This window comes from Lolium rigidum, chromosome 7 (genome assembly GCF_022539505.1).
Source record: "Lolium rigidum isolate FL_2022 chromosome 7, APGP_CSIRO_Lrig_0.1, whole genome shotgun sequence".
Classification (NCBI taxonomy): domain Eukaryota; kingdom Viridiplantae; phylum Streptophyta; class Magnoliopsida; order Poales; family Poaceae; genus Lolium; species Lolium rigidum.
This window is the reverse complement of record NC_061514.1, coordinates 343,243,575-343,263,991: the sequence shown is the minus strand read 5'-3', so window position 1 is coordinate 343,263,991 and position 20,417 is coordinate 343,243,575. Positions and strand designations below refer to the sequence as shown.

General features: G+C 46.3%; 2 protein-coding genes and 1 pseudogene across 2 annotated transcripts; all 3 read right to left on the bottom strand.

Annotated features, from left to right (window-relative positions):
* Positions 1-3,097: 3,097 nt before the first annotated feature.
* On the bottom strand, positions 3,098-3,694 carry LOC124669544 (dirigent protein 22-like). Its single transcript, XM_047206147.1, has one exon. It carries the CDS (start codon positions 3,692-3,694, stop codon positions 3,161-3,163), a length of 534 nt encoding a protein of 177 aa, XP_047062103.1. The 3' UTR covers positions 3,098-3,160.
* Positions 3,695-8,538: 4,844 nt separating this feature from the next.
* LOC124673560 lies at positions 8,539-10,448 on the bottom strand (annotated as a pseudogene).
* Positions 10,449-10,532: 84 nt separating this feature from the next.
* Positions 10,533-13,839, bottom strand: LOC124675580 (putative pentatricopeptide repeat-containing protein At3g23330). The gene is made up of 2 exons (XM_047211660.1): positions 11,790-13,839; positions 10,533-10,631 (listed from the first exon to the last, which is right to left on the bottom strand). The coding sequence occupies exon 1, from the start codon at positions 13,782-13,784 to the stop codon at positions 12,240-12,242; it is 1,545 nt and encodes a 514-aa protein (XP_047067616.1). The 5' UTR covers positions 13,785-13,839; the 3' UTR covers positions 10,533-10,631; positions 11,790-12,239.
* Positions 13,840-20,417: the final 6,578 nt, after the last annotated feature.

Genomic DNA, 20,417 nt, shown 5'->3' with positions numbered 1-20,417 from the left:
ACGACTGACAGGCGGCCATGGCGGATGACCGAAAATTCAACTTCGCCCCAACGATGATTGAACAGGAGATCGAGATGCTCGACGTCCTTGTGTTGGAGGTGGACCGACCGGACACGTACACAAATGGTGAAATGGTTGTACGCACCTTTCTTGCTGAATTTCAACTTTCCTACACTTCCACACATAACTGTTTATCTCTTCGGGAAGCAACGGTATATACGTACGATGGCAAAATTCTCTCCTAAACTTATGCATCATCCTAAGATCATGTGTGGGTATGTCTATTCATATGTTCGATTTGATTGTGTCACGCGATTTATTTGAACGGATTTGCAAGCTCCTTTTTTGAAATCGCTAGTTTTCTACTAATAAGTTACGGATTGGTGGTGTTGGTAGGTCAAAAAAATCAGAACAAATTTTCATCCATCAAAAAAACCGAACTAAAGTTTAGTACGTAAAAAAAACCTTCCTCCCGTTCCAAGTCTAGTTCGTTAAAACCTACCTTGCCTTGTTTTGTCTCTTTGGTTAAATAAAACCAATCTATGTTTGGTATGTCAGAAAAACCAAACCAGCATAGCGTCCGTACATTAAAAACTCGGATGGTAAGTCAAAGAAAACCGAAGTCCCTCTCCGTTAGATGGAAAACAAAAACCCATCGTCCCTTAGCTGCTCCCGCTCTCGGTATAAGAATAAGAAAAACCAGTAGGAAAACCAAAAAAATAAAAACTCGCGCTGGCAACCGTCTTAAGTCCTGCGACCAATTTTATATGTCGTGTTTGGTATTGTTTCGTCTATAGTTGGGTTCAGTTCCGGACTCTACCGTCCTCTCCTATAGAGTTGAAGCCAGCGCGCGAGAGTCGGCCTGCTCCGCCATGGAGCCGCTGATCCACACTGATGGTAAGAGTATCTCCAGCCGTCTTTTCCGACGAGATCTCTAGGACGTTTTTTTCATCTGGATGGATGAAAACGGTTCAATCGCGTTCCCAGAACCTCATTTTCATTTGGATTTGGGCTTTCATCCATCCCGGGACCACAGGCCATCCCCGGTCCCCCGGGGAGCGCTCGGGGACTCCGGACGAAACGAAAGCGCGGGAAACGCCGAGAAAACTTACCGTGCGGCTGGTGGCCCCAACTTGTCGGCGAGAGAGGCCAATCGTCGTTCTCATCACATCGTCTTCCGCGCGCTGTAAAAGCATGCCGCCGGTCAGTCTTCGCCGACCGCGTAGCTTCCACGCGACGAGTTAATGTCGTCGCCTCGGTTTCACGCGCGTCGATCTCTATTTATGGCTGATCAATTGCCGTCGCCTCGGTTTCACGCCAGTTCCGCCAACTCTCTCAGCCTTTCTTAAGAGGAATTTTATTTTTTGCCCCTGTTTACTTTGCTCTTCTATGATTTGCCTTTCTTTACATTGCAATTTATTTTTTCTACACTTTACTTTCGACTTCCATCTCTTGACCTTTTGAGGATAATTCTAAATCCGGTGGACCAGATTACCATGTCATACATCACGGAACCAACCCCAAGAGAAAAGAGGTCCCCCGATGCCCCGACGGTCGAGCTCTACTGCCGCTGGCCTTAGGCCGGCACCATATTCCCTATCGGTTTGACTCCACCACCAATGGATCTGTCGCCACCCATGCCCATGATTCAATGCACCTTAAGGCGGCCATCTGACATTTGCACCGCAGGAACTCCCCTGCCACCGGCTCCCGCAACCCAATCGACGACTGCTCCCACAACCCTCCCTCTGGATTCCGTGCATTCTCCTTCACCTTGGCCTGCCTCGTAGCCGTATACAGCCTCAACGCAGTGGCGCATCGCCACCTGATTCCACACCTGTATTCGCCATGTAAAGAAAGGCGGTGGCGCTCTGTGTCCGGCATGCTGCCCATGAGGCATCAAGATGCAGTGAAGAACGTGGTCGCCACTTTGACGAAAGCACAAGGGCGCAGTGAGGATACTACGGGCACGGGAACACGGGCCACCACTTTGTTGAAAGCACGCGGGGCGTACTGAGGATACTATGGGCATGGGAACACGGGACATGGCGCGGGCGTCAACGCCGTGGGATTTGGCTCCAACGAACTACACGTGGGGGACGACGAGGAACTTGGGGCATGGGACCACGTCGGCAGCAGGACCGTACAAAGTAAATGTCCTTTATCCTACGGTGCATACCTTACCGGAAGGACGTATGGTCATGGTGGCGCAAGGTCGGGAAGCCGACGCCACTTTGGACGAGGACGATGGGCATCGCAACGGCTAAATTAGATGCGTAGGGCCCAAGCTGTTAGACGGCAAAATATCAAAATCCAAAGTAAGATGTGGCAAAAAATAAATTGCAATGTAAAGAAGGGCAAATCATAGAAGAGCCAAGTAAGGGGGATGATGTTGGATATGCTCTAATCAAAAAATAGTGTTCTCCCTTGATTACTCAGAAAATATCATGATCCAATGACCAGGTCGGTGAATTAGCAATTGTTGTAGATGCCTAGCTTTGATCTCAGTGTCACTGAAGCAACTACAACTGAAGAAAGAATATGATATCATCGACAACAACATTTTGATCTTATTTTTAATCTTAATTACAAAAATATGGATTTTGTTGCAACTTTACGTGCACGCGTAGAATGTGAAGATGCACATTCGACGTAATTTTCAAAAAATCACATTTTAAATAATATCTTAGATAAAAAAAACATATGCACCCGAGATTAAAAGTTTCCGGATCTGATAGCTCTTTGCAGCTGTATGGATTGGACATAGAACACCAACCAGCGCGCAACAAACTCGCCGGTCAGATAATCCACCGTTCCATTTTATTTAGTGCTCCAAAATTCAAAGTACTCTTCTAGCAGCAGTTTGTGATTAGACCAATTGATCGAGAGTTGGGTACTGTTTTTTTAGCTACTGTTACAACAACCTTTCTCTCCTCTAACCGCAGTTTCGGATGAAAATTAAAGCAACACCAAGAACACACGATTGAACTTATTAATATTCTCTCGCCGTAGATTTTGATTAAAATTAAAGCAACACCAAGAACAGTATAGTGCGATTGAACTTAATGTATAATTGCTTTTATTTTCGAAGGGTGGATTCGCGCATCAACGCGTACGAATCAAATATTCAAACCAACGTGGAACTAGCAGCAGTGACTGACTAGTGTTTGATGAATACGTTATACTCGACGGTGGCGTCGCCGGTCTTCAAGTCGAAGGTGTGCGTCCTGGCTTGCGCGTACCCTCGCGCCCACCTGAAGACCCCCGTGCCGCCGACGACGGCCATCTCCCGCACGGCGCTGAAGACGGCGTTGCGGCCCATGATGGCGACGGTGCTGCCGTTGTACCTGCCGGCGGTGAAGACGAAGTTCATGCTCATGAACAGCGACACGTCGTCCTTGCCGGCGCTGATGTAGGTGCCCTGCGCGCGCCCGAGGAGCCTGGAGGAGGTGAGCGCCGGCCCTTCGGTGAGCGGGTCGTCGATGACCACCACGCCGCCGAAGCCCGTCTTGGAGGCGTTGGTCGACGCCGCGTGCGCCACCTGCACCACCGTCGGGCTCGGCCCGCTCACCACGTCGTGCCAGTAGAGCTTGATGTGCGTCGTTTTCTCGCCTGCAGCCGATGATGCGGCCTCGGAGTGGGAGGTGGTGCCGGCGAGGACGATTAGGGCGATGAGCGCGGCGGTGGCGGCCATTGCTGGCGAGCTAGCTAGCTGGTGCTGCTCGCTGCTGCGGTGGGTTTGTGACTCCGTGTGAGGTGCTGAGGGCGCGCTCGCGTATTTATGCGTGCGCCGGTGCGTGTGGGCGGGAGAGTACATTATGGGGCGTGTTGACGGTTGAAGCATGCATAGCAAAGTATGCATGGCGTGTCGGGGTCGTTGCTTCAGTTGAGATGTTTGGTTGGATGCCATCATGTCGGAGAGGCGGAAAAGTACTCGTAAAAAGGATGGCCAACACCATGGAGAAAAGGAAAACAGTAATCAGGTTCCTCGCTTTTTCGTACGGAGTACTTCCAAGTATACGTGTTTGTATCCAGAATCTCTGTTTGGACTTGAGAGTCACGAGTCCCACGCGAGTAGCATTCGATCTCCGTCCTAAAACGTACAGATCTCGCTGAGACAAACCACGTGTGAATGCCTTGTGTCAAAAAAATTACGTGTGAATGCGGCTTACTTAGTGTTGTATGTCCTACACTTTCTAGAACGATAGCAATCCCTCGGGTTCAAAATAATTGCCCTAAAATAGATGTATCTATAGTTCTATACTAAAAACATGTTTAGATACATCTTTTTTTAGATAATTAATTTGAATCAATGGAGTATATTATTTCCTCCCTTTCACAGTTAAGCGCTGATTTTGCAAAAATAAAACTACACAAACATGTTACTCTCTCCATTCCATATAAATTGTGTCACCGGTTCAATACAACTTTATATGGGGACATGCTGTTTCTGCTCCCGGGAGCACATGCTCCTGGTTTTTAAAATTAAATTTCAACATATTATATAATGTCAAAAAATTCCGATAAAAAATGTTACGGATACATCTTGATGTTCTATGTGTTTGCAAAGTCGTTTCACGAAAAATCGATACTTTTTGTGTCATGTGTAAAAAAGTTAAAATTTGGTGCTAAATATAAGCTCTTCACAAGACGTTTTGCTTGTCATTTTTACACAGGACACAAAACCTATCGGTTTCGCGCGAAACTTGGCATACACATATGAATTGTTGACATGTACGCATGAAATTTGTGTTCGTATTTTTTGTGATATTTTAAAATGTTTTTCTCTGTAGCAGGAGCATATGCACCTGAGATCAAAATTGCATTTCCGTGGTAATAAATCAGTGACAACTAATATAAAACGGATGGAGTAACATGTTTCTATGCCCTTTTTTTTGGAACAGACAACTAAAAGAGCATCTCATATCTTATGTTGTCAAAGGAAACAACAAAAATGGTACAAACGAGGGAGGCATGCCACTGAACAACCCGATAACAAATAAAATTACTCCCTCTATTTGGAAATAAGTGACTAGGATTTATATTATGCCGATGAACCATAGAATTGACACGTTTTAGTGTATGGGTACATGTGAATCTATAAAAAAACATATTCACTTATTTTCTTACTGAGGAGGAAGTATATAGTCTCTCTGTCTCAACAAATGATATCTTGCAGTTGTCGAATATATCAAGATACTAAATAATATCTAGAAAGATGGTCCGTGTGATGTTCCGAACTTGCTCGGTCCTATAATAAGATGTCATATATTTTATTTAAATTTTAATGTATCTGGACGCTAATTGACATGGCATTGAAAAATGTACAAGCTCACTGTTTTTTCTAGCAAGGATCGTGTCTAAGCTGGCAGGTTTCTGTGGTTGTATATGGCGGGTCCAGGAGATCTGCATTGGTGGGCCTGTGACGATCAGCACTCTAGTTGTTGGTGGGTTGGTGGACTAGAATGGCGACTTCCTTGATCACTACTCGGCCCGGTCTAGCACTGCTGGTCTGTTGTCTTTTTCTAATGGCAACCCTGTCAATTCTGCAGTTATAGTCCAAGTACGGCAACATCCCATCATTATGTCCAGATACCCTGGGATATACGTCACGCATACAACTGCACCGCAGACACGTTTAGCAACTGTGATTCACACTTGCTTTTCCAGTGGCAAGCCAGTTATTCCCTAGCACGATTTTTTTCCCCGCTTTGAAACCTTCCACTGCTAGCAGCCTAGCACATCCTAATTTTGGCACTTCCAGAAATTGTAGTGCTTGCATATGAAAAATCTTGACCCATCATTCAGACTTTAAAACTTCAAAACTTTTGATTACTCCTATGCCGCTCCGACATGTGGCCTAGGATTCGGAGAAACCCCAACCGATGACGTGCATCTCTCCACCCATCCCTCCTACCCTTGCCACCGCCATGCGAAGCCTGCATAGCGGGCAGGGTTATTTTGTTCCCCGCGAAGTAGAACCGACGCAGCCTAGCGTACCCTTGACGAGGAGATCGCATCACCAATCTTCTTCCCCAGCGTTTCTCGTGTGGGGCGGCGAGTGATCCTGCGGCATCGTCGTATGGATGGGGTGGTGTGGGTGTGGCAATAATTATCCATCCGATGGCAGGCCAATAGTTTGGGGATAGCGGCGGCAGCTCTCGTTCGTCGATGGTGGCAGCCATCGTGATCGTGTGGACAATGCGGCAGTCGGATTGTGAGATGGTGTCCTTCACCGAGGTCGGTGGACCTGCATATGTTTGGTCTCGATTTAACAAAAGTTGGTTTCATACCCATGTATCTTTATATTATTTTGGGGCATCACTAATTTAATGTCGAACTAGGGAACGCGGACTTACATCACCCGTGCACACTGGTGCTCGGTTTTTGAAAATGTTGAAATATGTGGTTGGAAGCTTCAATTTTTTTTATGTGAATAGGTATATATGGTCTGTGTATTTGTGCAAAGTTTCTGTAAAAATTCCATTGTATTTTGAGCTAAAAAATGTATATAGATCATGTCCTTATGGACCAAACACCTTATAATACACAATTCAGCGAACCAAACACCTTGTATTGTTGTATATACTCCAAAGTTACAATACCACGAACCAAACACCTTATAACAATTCTAGACCTCCCGTCGTTCCCTTGCGGAGACGGACACTAGTCGAAGAAGGTGTCGTGTTCTGTTCAAATAACCTCGTACAGGATCTTCTCGTTAGCGTGTCCAGAGTCCAAACCCACGGAGTAGCACAAGCCCATATCCCGTGCTTCCTTTCAAGTATGGACCATCACAGCGATCGCCACCACGTCGTGAACATCCAACTCGGATGCACCAACGGCGCTGGGGAATCCACTAGCTCACCGATGGCCGGCGGCATACGCCACGGCGGCGATCTGATGGTCCCAGCGTTGCAGCCACCCGCTGCCTCGAAGGAGGGCAACGTGGGCGAATACTGGTACCACGGGGACACGGCGGCCTACAACCACGACGAGGAGCAGCACCAAGAACAAGAAGCGAGGGACGACCGCAAGAAAACACGGCCGCCGCGTTATCATATATGGGTGCGTGCACCGTCCAAGTAATTTCTTTCGTTGTTTCTTCTAGTCTAGCGGCAACTTTCTTTAATTAACATGCTTTGTTATTATACTCTGAGGGCCGCCTTTCGACAGTATTATTTTTCGCAAGACAAGTACTCCGTACGTTATAATTTCTTTTCTACATATGTAACTCTAACTAAATTTAAGATTACACATCTCATCTCTCTTTTTTTATTTGGTGTGAGTTACATTTTGTATATTTCATCATGCTGCTCGCACGCCGGCCCTCACTTTTGCTCCCCGGTCTGATTTTGCAGCTATTTTTCGCATGTCTGTACATTCTAGGCATTGGTGTGGGAACAGTTCTCGGCTCGTCTTTTTCCGATGCGATGAAGGGCCGTGGCGAGGGAATGCAGTTATTAGGGCTCGCACTGGGCATGTGCATACCGGTGACGGCGGTTAGTGTGATATTTGGCCCTTTCATGTGTTTTACTGATGATGATGAGGACGATGATGATGTACGTTGAGCTCTCCGGGAGGGGAGGTGCTATCGTGCTAGTTGCACGGAAGGGGCTAGAATTCTATGAAATCTTCTTAGTTGTGATGCTTAACTCTCATCTTTGACAGTATGACCTCGAATTGTTAGCTAGTTTGTAATGCGGAAGTACCGTCAAAATTAGATGATGGCAATTCATAGTTCAGTTTTTTGTTCGAAATAAAGTGTTATCCCATATTACTCTCTGTAGAATCTTATCCGAAGATTGTAAGCACTATCCAGGGTATCTCGTTGGTGACGTTCAACACACAAAATATTCAGAAGTAGACACAAAACATGCCAGTGCGTGTGTACTTGGTCTCGATTTGTAAGCATATTTCAGCACTATGCATCGTTCCGTCGTTTGGAATGCCATTGAGATATAACGCCGGGCTACGGCCTTATGTGTAAAAACTAGCTACCATGAACGAGGAAAAAAATGTTTTTATGTGTCATGAACTCATGATAGCTGTTAGCTCGATATACTGCTTACCCTACTAGTGCTTTCGCTATTCAGGGCGATGTTACATGCCCTGAAATCTGAATGTCACTTGGAGGCCTTGTTTGTAATACTCGTGTTCTTGTAATATTGGATCGCTGGAAAGATTGTTGGTTTCCCTTTTTGTATTGCTAGAAATATATGCCTTCATAGCAGCGGCAGCAAGTCCGCTTAGTGGACAGTCAAGCTCACTGTACTCACTGTGATGTCTCGATCTATGCTCAGCATGTATTAATCCATTTCACCACATGCTAGAACCTTTAAACGGATCAATAATTAATTGAAGGTCCAATCATGTATGGCCACACCAATCATGTTCCTAGACTAGACATGATACAGCACCTTATAGCAATTTTATTCAAGTTCAAAATAAGGGTGTGTATACATGGTACAGTGAAGATGATGAGATATTTGAAGTTTTGAACCGAGCAGTCTATCGAGGACCATCTGACGCCCATGCCTAGGACGCACCGTGAGACAGAGACATTGAGAACCTCTGCAGGATCATCGCAAACACGATCTTCGCCTCAATCATGGCAAAGTTTTGCCCGACACGCCATCGGTCCGCTGGGGAAGGGCAGAAACGCATTGGGCTGCTTTGTGGCCATCATCACCCCATTCTCAAACGTCTCAGGCTTGAACTCGTCGGCATCCTCGCCCCAGACATCCTTGTCACGGTGTATCGTCTTGATGGAAAACGACAGGATCGCGCATTCGGACACCTTGATGCAGCCGAGCTCGCTCTCTTCTGGATTTGCGCGATGGGGCTGTACAGCCTGAGAGTTTCAAGGATGAACATGTTGACCAACTTCAGCTTGTTGAGCATGTCGTCGACAGGAGTTTCCTTGCCGCAATCTCTTAGCACCTCCTCTCTGAGCTTCTCTTGCCACTCTGGGTATGTCCTCAATAGGAACATTGTCCAGATGAGAAACTGAGAGGTCTCGTGCCCAGCTAAGTAGAAGGTCTTGGACTCCTCAATGATCTCGTCCATGCTCATGAGCGGGTTCTGCCCGTTCTTGGCTGTGAACCCCTCCCTGAGCATGTCGTTCCTGCAGCCTGCGGTGTCCTTGGTGGCCACCCTATTTTTGGCAATGTTGGTGGATATGTCCTGTACATCTTTCTGGAGCTTCCGCATTTTCAGGTTACCTCTTGTTGGAAGGTACCTGATTAATTTCACAAACACGCAGTGATTTTGAGTTTTGCTCTGTCCTCATTTGAACCAACTAAATGAGAAATTTAACAAGTTCTATCGCTATGTACCTGAATCCTGGGATGTGGCACAAAACGTTGAATATACTGGAGAAGGCAACAAAATGGAGCTCCTTCTGTGATAAATGTACTCCATTAGCCGCTCTGTGGTCGCTCCCGAATGCCACGTGCGAGATCACGTCAGCCGCGAGCTCATCAAACTGAATACTCATTTCAATCTCCACATTGCTGACGGCCTTCTTCAACTTTACTTCCCACTGGAACACCATCAAACCAACACAATTGGACACGGTCACAGCCAACATCTGCCAAGCAGAACCTCATCACACATGCAACAAGTGTCAACAAAAGTCGAGAAGTACATCACAAATCTTAGCTGTTCAAAGAGTTGCGACCTATATACCTTTAGTTTGTCCACATTGAAGGCCGGGTGGACGTCTTTCCTATGGCGCTTCCAGTCGTTCAAAGCGTTGCGACCTATATACCTTTAGCTGTTCAAAGAGTTGCGACCTATATACCTGAATCCCGGGATATGGCTCAAAAACTTGAATATACTCGAGAAGACGAGAAACTGGAGCTCCTGTGCTATATGGATTCCATTGGCCGCTCTGTGATCACCCCGGAATACCGCGCGCGAGATCACGCCAGCCACAAGCTCATCAAACTGGCTACTCATCTCAATCTCCACGTTGCCGGCGGCTTTCTTCAACTTCAATTCCCACTCGTACATCATCGAACCAATTCGGACACGGTCACAGCCAACATCTGCCGAGCAGAGCCTCCTCACACATGCAAGAAGTGTCAACAGAAGTCGAGAAGTACCTCACAAATCTTAGCTTTTCAAAGAGTTACCTACTGTATATACCTTTAGTTTGTCGATGTTGAAGACCGGGTGGACGACCTTCCCATGGCGCTTCCACTCGTCACCATCGATATTTCCGTGACCAGGGTTGCACCATGGCACTGTAGTCGTGGCAGCCGATGTTCAGCACGAGGCCAGCGCTCCCAAGGAGGAACCGCTTCATATTGCCGATATTCCGAGCAGGAGTAATCTGGTACGTGCACGCCCTGCACGCGGAACATCCTCGTGATGACCCGGGGCCTCCACATGAGCCGTGACAGGGCGCTCAATGCCCACGAACAGGCCAGCAATGCCACCATCATCCAGACAACAACCACCACGGTACTGCTTAATAGATTGCCCGGCTCTGCTTCTGAGACTTTCAACTGGAGGATTGCGTGTGACTTGAGCCGAGTTGAGGATGCTGTATTTATACCGTAAGTTTGGCCGACAAGAGGACAGGTGAAGGTTCTCTGTTTGTCTGGCTCCTGGGCGACCCAAACCTGCCTTGACATCAACATGGAATTAATATCCGCATGGGCATTGGACAAGACGAACTAGCCAGACATGCTGGTCTTCTTACGGTAGCACTAACCAGCCTTCAGTGTGCATCAAACGGAATGAGCTTGTTAGCCGATAATTAATTGGGCTACTGACAGGCTCAGTACAACAGAACGAATGCTCCAAGATGTGACAATGGACTGACTATACTACACGCATCATATCTGCATGTGCCAAAACCCTTGGTAGTGAAAGGTGCTAAGCACGTCTCGGCAACGGAATTGCTTTCACGCTCTCCCTGTAGTATGCATTGATGCGATACCAAAGCTAATTAAGACGCTCTCCCTGTAGCATGCATTGATTAGATACTACGGACATTGGCTAATTAAGACACTCTCCATGGCTCCCTGTGGTAGCATGCATCGATTAGATACCAAAACTAATTAAGACACCCCATCTCATGTTTACACCAATCATCCTTCTGACTGAGCATCATCAGGACCAGGGAGTTGGAAAACAAGAGCGGAACAATCAGGGATATGAAGGCCAGTTAAGATGGACAGCTGGCAATCCTTCTATCTCTGATACAATGCAACCGATTGAAGCAAGAAGTAGCAGAACCATTTAGAACTCGCTATATATAGCAACTAAAGTAACAGGTATCAGGACTATCTTGTACTCCCAATGTCAAGGTGAATATTAAGGATTTGCATAACTTGTACAACTTAACTAATCTTGCTTCAGGCCCCACATTACTTTCAATATGTAACAGTGTATTTGGTGCAAGGCGGACAGGTAAACAAGGTGCTGTGAAGAAAACCTACATGACCGGCTATTTGAGGAAGGGGGAAATTGATGATATGCACTCTAAGAAATGCAAGAGTGGCATTATATGATCAAACAGGAAGTGAAGTGGCAAATCATCAATTTCACTTGCTTAAATAGCATTTCCTAGAGTGACATTCTTTTGAAATTGAGTGACATCACTAATTTTCACAATTGGGGAATGGAGGTTCTGGTTAACAGGTTTAACAGATCAAAGAAAGGCAACTGAGTCATAATAATACTTAAAATGGCTTATGTGGCTGGCAACACATCTAACAAACTGGATTATATCAGTCAGTAAAGTAGCATCGTCAAGGTAACGGTAACAAGTATACCTGAATATATTTTTCCGAAGACTGGAATACCAATATGTTAAAAGGCCAAATACATATAGTTATGTTTTGATGTTCAGATGGCTCTAGTTTAGCTATTGTGTCTGCAAAAAATGCTATCATCATAGTATTGTAAGTTCAGAAAAAACAGACTGCCTCCCCACTCGAAGAACACATGATATATGTCTAGTGAAGTTCAAGCAACCTTCATTGCCCTGGCACTTTTTCCAGAAATAATACCATGGTCTAAAAGGCATATCCTGGGAACAGAGGGGCATGTGCAATAGGAACTCATGTCATGAACATGATGTGAGCCCAAACTTAAGCTCAATCATCCAAAGTGTCTGCAGGAACAATTGCCATTCTTAAAATGGTGGAAAACGGTTTGCATCACGCATAAGAATCTCCCTCCCAACTATCATGAGCATGAAGCGATACCGAACTTTAGCTCAATCACCAAAAGTCCCCGCAGGAGCAATTCCCATCCTTAAAATGGTGGAAACGGTTTGCGTCACGCATAACAATCTCCCTCCCAACTATCTTTGAAATAAATTTTGTTACCGTGTGGCAGTCAACACAAACTCGGAGATTCTTCATTACACGAATTGTCGTTCCAGGTGGTGTACTTATAATACCAAATACCATTGCAAGTTTCTCACTGTGACCACATAACACATGGCTCTTCTGCTCTTCCTCAATATCCTGGAAAACATCCTCTGTATTGGGAACATACCCTTGACGTGCCATCTGCTCTGAGAAAACATTAAGTGCACCAATAATCCTTTCATACCAAGGATGGGACTTATCATGAGCTACAAACACATGCCTTTTGTTCTTCACTTCAATCCAGCTGCAAGCTGGTTCCTTCTTCATGCCCTTCTTTCTCATAGATTTTCGCAGGTGGGCTGCTTCATTCCATCTGCCGGAGGACGAATACGCATTTGATAAAATTACATGAGATCCCATGCTCCTAGGTTCAAGCTCGAAGATTCTTTTGGCAACTTCCTCAGCTAAGACAGTATTTTTATGGACCTTGCATGCCCTTAACAAGGTAGACCAGACACTTGCAGTTGGTTTTATTGGCATCTCAGAGATGAAATTATATGCTTCTTCTAACTTCCCCGCACGGCCAAGGATGTCTGCAAGTGCTGCGTGATGCTCAAGGGAAGGAACAATGCCATAATGGTCTGACATACTGTTGAAGTACTTCCAACCCTTGTCCACCAATCCAGCATGACTGCATGCAGTCAAGACTGCTAAGAAGGTGATATCGTTAGGCTTGACATTTCCCAACTCCATCCTGTCAAACAACACCAGAGCTTCTCTTGTTGGACCATGTAATGCATGTCCCATGATCATCACAGTCCATGATACAATGTCAGGTGACTGAATCCGGTCAAAGATGTGACGAGCAGTGCTAACGTCCCCACATTTGCAGTACATGTCAATCAGGGAGCTGGTTATGAACACATTACCATCTAACCCGCCAAATATCACATACGCATGCAGCTGCTTCCCGAGATGCAGCGAGGCCAGGTTCCCACAGACAGGTATGAGGCTCGAGAAAGTCACGGGCATAGGTCTGATCCCAGAATGCAGCATACGACGGAATATTTCAAGAGCCTCCTCAGCCGACCCATTCTGTGCACACCCTGCAAGCATCGAGTTCCACAGGATGGCATCTCGCCCCGGGAGATTGTCAAACACCCTGACTGAGTAATCCGTCCGAGTGCAATTCGCGTACATGTTGATCAAGCCGCTCCCGACGAACACATCATCAGCAAAGCCGTTCCTGGTCGCAAAGCCATGCACTTCCATCCCCCTCCGGACATCGGCGCGCTCGGCAAAGATCGGCAGCACGCTCGACAAGGTAAATGAGTCGGGCTTACACCCGTCTCCCCACATCTCCCTGATCAATCCCAGAGCCTCTTGGTGCCTCCCGTTCTCCGCGCACCACAGCACCAGCGTGTTCCAGGACACCGTGTCTTTCTCGGGCATTTCGTCAAACACCTTCCGCGCGCTGTGAAATGCAGCCGACTCTGATTGTCCTGCCGCGCCATGCGTCTCGGAGGAGGGACAGGAAGAAGGTGGGAGCTTGCAGTAGAGGTTGAGGAGCGCGTTGGCGGTGAAGCAATCGGCGAAGGCGCCGGAGCGGAGCGCGAGCGCGTGGAGGGAGGCGCCGAGGGCGCGGAGGCCGAGCACGGTGCAGCACTTGAGCGCGGCCGGGAGGGAGGCCGGGACGGAGGAGCGGGGCGGCGCGGGGGTCGATGCGCTCATCTGGAGGAAGAGGGCGATGGCGTGGAAGTGGTGCCCCTGCGACGCCGCCGAGCGGATCCGGTGCGCCCATGACGGCGGGAACGGCGCGGAGGCGCCCGCCGCCACCGCCACCGCCGTGACGGGCCGCGGCTGCATGCTCGTGAGAGGAGCGGGGAAGGGGCGAACTGCCGCTGGCGTCAGCTAGGCTGCAGTGGCGTGTGCGGCGCGGGAGTGATGGTGCAATCTGATGGTCCGGTTCATCGGACCAGAACGGGAGTGATGGTATCCTGAAGGTCGATGCGGATGGCTCCCTCGACGCCGGCACCGGCGGTGTTGGCGCGCGGCGGCGCTTGGCGACGAGGCCGGGACGGCACCTCGCTCATGTGATTTGGAGGATTAAACAAGGGCAGCGGAGATGATTTCAGGTGGCCGCTCCTCAAACCGGTTTACTGAACTTGACGGGGAGAATTAGCTCAATTTTTTCATTTTAATTGATTCAAATGCAAAGAATCAAGGTAATACTTCTGCTTAATACTTCAATATTATTTTTACATAGTATATTGTATAAAATTTAGTGCTGAAAATTAGGATTTACAAATAAAACTAAGCCAATAAATGGGCGACCGATAAAATCGATTAATCGGCCAATAAGCGATTAATCTCCATTTTAAAACTGACCGATAAGTTAAAATTAACGATTTCTTGAATATTGGGTGTAGCCATGACTTGACAACTTCGGCTTCACCAACCGCAAATATTACGGCAAGATCTCTACCAATGAATTGAATTTCAATGAAAATATTGTAACTGCGTAGTGGCAGCTTTTAGATTGCTTTCAAAGTAGACAAAATATTAAAGCATCTCTAGTGGATCGCTTAAAAGGCTATACCTTAAAACTTATTTGAGGTATCATCAAAGCCTGCTTTGCGGTATTGTGCACGCTCCATCTAAACATATCCTGGATACCGCAAAATAGGTTTGAGAATTTAGCTCATATTTATGATTTTGAACAATAAAATCTCAACATAACAACAAATATAAATATAAATGAAAGAGATGAGGTAGGTATGCGTAAACCTCGACAAATTAATCTTTCATTAGCATGCAGGTGAGCTCGGCTGTGAGGAAAAATTCCAAAACAAACCTTAAGCTTGTCAGGCTTAGCTAAATCAAACCTGATTTAAAGTTCAAGATTTATTTTGGATTTTTTCTTTAAAATTGGACGTGTAGTGCCTTCTTCTATTAAAAAATAAATGCACTCTCTCTATTCCGATGCCATAGCTTCCAAATGAACCTACCGCTATGATAAGCTTGTTTTTACGGCTATTGGCACTACAGCACGCTAAAGCACCGCTAATGCCCGCTAAACATCATAACCGCGAGAGGAGCTATATTGCTGCTATTGGTTGTGCCTTGGGCATCTCACTATTCCCTGCGTGGCAACCTTCGAAGCTCTGCCAAGAGCCAATAGAGCCCTTCTACTCTCTCCAGGCTTTTCCTTGTAGCGCTGCCCACATTTGGAGCTCCTTCAGTTGGGGGCGCAGGGTGGAGGGGATTGAGAGCCAAACCATAGTGGGTGAGATTGAAGAGGTTAGGTTGAGAGATCGGAGCGGGGAGTAGGTGCTCCGGGCTGGGTCATCATAAGGGGAGGATCCAATGTGCTCGGTGGAGTAGAGGAGGAAGTGTGTAGCTCTGCTACTTTTTTAGAATAAAATTGTGTGACTCAAACTTGAAAGGGTGTGGCGGTGTAAACTAGGGCTATGTTTGGGCCAAATGGAAGGTCATGTGGACATGTTTTAGATTCATGGGACTGCTAATTTCACACTTATTTAGTCTATTTTATATTATTTTGTGTTAAACTGCTAAACAAGTTTGCTTCCCTATTTGTTGCTTCCCCAAAAAATTTGTTGTTAAACTAAATAACCCGCTAGTTTAAACCTTGCTCTTTTCACTAGTGTATTTTTTAAAATATTTTAAAATAGACTAAATAGAGATTCAAATAGTTAACCCACACACTACAACGTGTTCAAACTTCAGATACATGTATTTTACTAGTAAAAAAAAGCCTAAAACACACACACACAAGCGACGCGGTTGATTTCTGATAAACGAAGTTACTTCCCCCGATCCTTATTACTTGATGTTAAAATGAATATATCTACAACAAAAATGTGTCTAAAGATACATCTATATTAACATCAAGTAATATGAATTAGAGGGGTACCATTTTTGTCCCCCCGTCGCGAGCGGCACTTCCATTTTTGTCTATCCCGCCCTACAGGGCCATTTCCGTGCACTAGCAAAAATATGGCTAAGGGGGATCAAACCTGCAACCTACATTGCCTGCCTAGTTAGACCTGCGCACCAACTGAGCCACTAACATTTCACGTGACAAACCTGAGACGCACATCTTTTCAACTTTTCATCCGACAATGATAAAAAAAAAGATACAACAAACCAAAACTAGTGAACTGTGACAACCAATAAATACATAAAAAACTGACATTAGCCAATGTTTTTTTAATTTAGAATTTAGTTTTTTTAAGTTACAAACAATAACTCCAATTTCAAATCTGTTTTCCACCAATAACCCAATCTCGATGTGGTTTTCAAAACTAGCACCCGTCTAGATATATTTAGAATTTATTTTAGCCTACAAGTTTTGAACCCTCTCGTACGTGAGTTGTCAACGGTGAATATAAAAAATAATCAATGACAAAGTTTAATTTCATTTAGAATATTTTGGAGAATAGTTTTAGCTCATGTTGTCAACACTTTGCCCGTTATTTATTAACGGTAAATATAAAAATCTACAAACCCAAAAAGTTAATTTCACTTAAAATATTTTAGCGACTATTTTTTAGCTTGCGATCTATCAACGCTTTTCCCGTTATTTATCAATGGTAAACATGAAAAGTTACCGATTCGAAGAGCTAATTTTATTTTCTATATTTTTGTAACTTTTTTAGCTCACAATTTATCAACCCTGTAACATCCCAAGTTTCATCAATAATAAATAAGAAAGAGAAATTCCCCAAACCCAAAATTTGCAATTAACAAAAACTTTTTATATGCATGTAATATAGTTTCTTGCATGTGAGTGATTTCTTTTGTGCAATTGCCATGATGAGTGTTAATATGTTTGAACATTGCCTTGTGAACCCTAAGCAAGATCACTAAACCCTAATTTGAAGGGAATTAGAGAAAATGGGAAAAAACCCTTTTCTCACTCACATACACTTTATGTAAAAATGCAAATCCTTCACCAAGGCCAATTTTGCTTGCTCCCTTGCTTCTAAAACACTTCAATATGATAAACTAACCTTTTTGCATCCTTGGATCAAGAATCAAATACCAAGAAATCAAAAATCCTACATACATATGATAATGGTCACTTGGACCAAAAATATTTTCTTCCCCACTTTACCCCCTGTATTTCTCAAATCCTAAACTAAACTTTGTCAACCAAAGTCATGTCATCCAAGACCATGTCAAAGTGAGTACTTTTCATGTTGACCACCATGGCTAGAGTCGACTAGGTTGACCAAGTATTAAAATGCCAAAATGGGATCTGAGAAGAAAAACATGATCACCTCAAATTTGAAATTTTGCAAATCAAATCCAAATTGAGTGCCACCACCACCAATACCTCACATTAATTATATCTTTGAGATGTACCAAAAAGAATTTCGAAATTTAAATAAATTTCTCTTGCGGCCATTTCAACAAACACTTGGTGTGCATCTATTCCAAATGGTGTTACACACTATTATCCAACGGGTTCTTCACTAAACCACTTTAAAATTGTGATCATTAGCTAGTTCTAGGACCCCTGCATCCTCCCAGTACCTCCTTGATCGATTAAAGTGAGAGGAGGGAGAAGAAAAACCCTAAAACAAAGCTATGCCGTGTACCCCGGCAACCTTTGGGCATCCCTATCTCAGGCCTCCATCTCAATTCTTCCCCTTGTCTTCAAGCATCTCTGGAGCACAAGGATCACGCCAGTACCATTTGATCGATCGCCAATGCACGGATTTGCCCAGAACGCCCATGCCCAGAAACTTGCCGGCACGCGCCCGTGCACGCGGTGAGCGCGCACCGGCCGCGCCAGACGCCGTGCACTCGAGCGCGATCGTCCTCCCCCGCATCCCTACCCCGGAACGAGAACCGCCTCTACGCCCTCTACACGCTAGACATGCTCGAGCACGCGCAGAGGCCTTGTCACCGTCATCCTCGCCGGCAAGGTACCGCGGGTACCGCAGCACTCGAAACGAAACCCTGGACGATTCCTTCACCCATTCGCTGCGCCAGCTAGCCGTTGAGCATCGCCAGGACACCGCCTATCTCTAGCCGTCCTTCACTTGCCCCTTGGAGCGCCAGAAGCGCCGCGCCATGGCCGCTCCTCCACAGCACACTCGGCCTCCTCCCTCCCTCTATAAATAGCGACGATCGGCGCCTCCTCTCTTCACACAATCCACTCCCCTCACCTCACTGAGACTCCTCCACCCGTCAATTTCACCAGACCTCGCCGGAGCTGCTCGAATCGCGAGCTCAAGACCGCTGGAGACCGCGGAAGCTCTGCTTCGATTGACGCCTCCCCGAGCTCTGCCGCTGCCCCAAGCTCTTCCTCATCTACTACAACCTCTCCACGCCTACTGCCAGACCCCTGCAACGGCCCGGTACCCTCTCCCACTGACATAGGCATCCCAAATGGGCCTGCCAAAGATAGTACCCGGGGTTTAATGAAGGCCCACTACCCGAAGAATAAGAAGGTTCGAGAGCCCAAGATATATTAAGGAAAGTAGAATTGTAATAGGAAGTATTGTCTGTAATCTGGCGGGATGAGTCAGAAACCGTCCCGGACTCTGTAACTTGTACAAAACGAAACCCTTGGCTCCACCTCTTATATAAAGGGGGAGTCGAGGGACGAGAAAATCATCGAATCATTGTTCACAAACCCTAGTTTTCATAATCGTCGAGTACTTTTCGGCTGAAACCTTCGAGATCTACTTGCCCTCTACTTCTAACTAAACCCTAGCCTATAACCCGTAGGCATTGACAAGTTAATCCCTTGTCAATTGGCGCCGTCTCGTGGGAATTAGAGGCGTAAGGATCCGATCTCGATGGCACGTTCAAGGTCTTCGACATCGTCAACCGGAAGCAACACTATGGATCGAGGTAAACGGATCGCTGCTCGGTCTTGTTGATTTTGTTCCTCACCCACCCTCCCGTTTGGATGCATATGCGTATCTGGCGGAGCCCATGGAGATGACGTTCGGAAGGTTTCACTTTCGCGTCGAGAAGGAAGGATCGTATCATGTCGAAATTCCGATCTCGTCGGGATCGTCGGCGGTCGATTCCGATTTTTCAAGCTATGCATCGTCAACCGAGTCAGAAGAAGAAACTTCGGCAACACATTACGTCGCATACGGAGCAAGAGAGAAACTCGCCAAGATCTTCAGCGACACATCGTTTGATTCATCTGCAGACTCATATATAAGCGATGGCTCAAGCGATGTCGATAGTTATGACTTCATCGACAAATCCATCACAGTGGGCCAGGTCTTCATCAATCTCAACAATGATGTCACCAAACCCAACATAGATCTGAGTACCAAATATCATCAGATTTATGCTATCGAAAATCAAGAAGAAACATCGGAGGCTTTCGACGATTTGGGTAATCCCTATGTCGATCCCTCAGATCTAAGGAGAGGTATGGGCACTAAATATGACGGGCCCACACCACGTGTCAGAGTTCAACTTCCACAAGCAGCTCGGGATAGAGCTGCAAAAGCTCTAGATGGTTCGGAGCCAATGACGACAACGGCTACGGCTCAAGAACCGCAAGCTTATCAATATAGGCTCGCACGAGCCGTCGGAGAAATAGAAAAACAGACGAACTGAGTTGAACAGGAGAAAGGAGGCAGCTTACGCATCCGAGCGAGAGAAGGGCGGATCTAAGTCGACAATCTAGAGTTTCGGGTGATAGCCACAGGGAGGCTCTGGAACGGAGGAAGATCAAGGTTACAACACATACTCGAAGCAGAAAGAGAGCACTTGATCCAAAACCTCGACATGTCCTTTATGTCGATAGACACACACTACAAGAAAAGTTCTGATAGACAACGTCTCAAAATCGTCCGCTAAGGGGTATTTTTCGTCGCCTATGGGCCTAACCCGACGATATGGGTTCTGTTGTGGAAACTGCGTCAGGCAAAGTCCTACGACGATTTTTCGGTCCATCGCGCTTGGGCGCCCTTCCGCCACGGAAAATCGGACCGTTGCCCAAGTGTTTCCGGGAGCCCGTTGGTTGCGGCGTCATGCGGGCGGCACGTGGCGGTCGGGTCGCTGGCGATTGCGGTGCGTGGCTCC

Bases quoted from the DNA above. Each gene is read 5' to 3' on its own strand.
- LOC124669544 (XM_047206147.1), bottom strand. From the start codon at position 3,694: ATGGCCGCCACCGCCGCGCTCATCGCCCTAATCGTCCTCGCCGGCACC.
- LOC124675580 (XM_047211660.1), bottom strand. From the start codon at position 13,784: ATGCCCGAGAAAGACACGGTGTCCTGGAACACGCTGGTGCTGTGGTGC.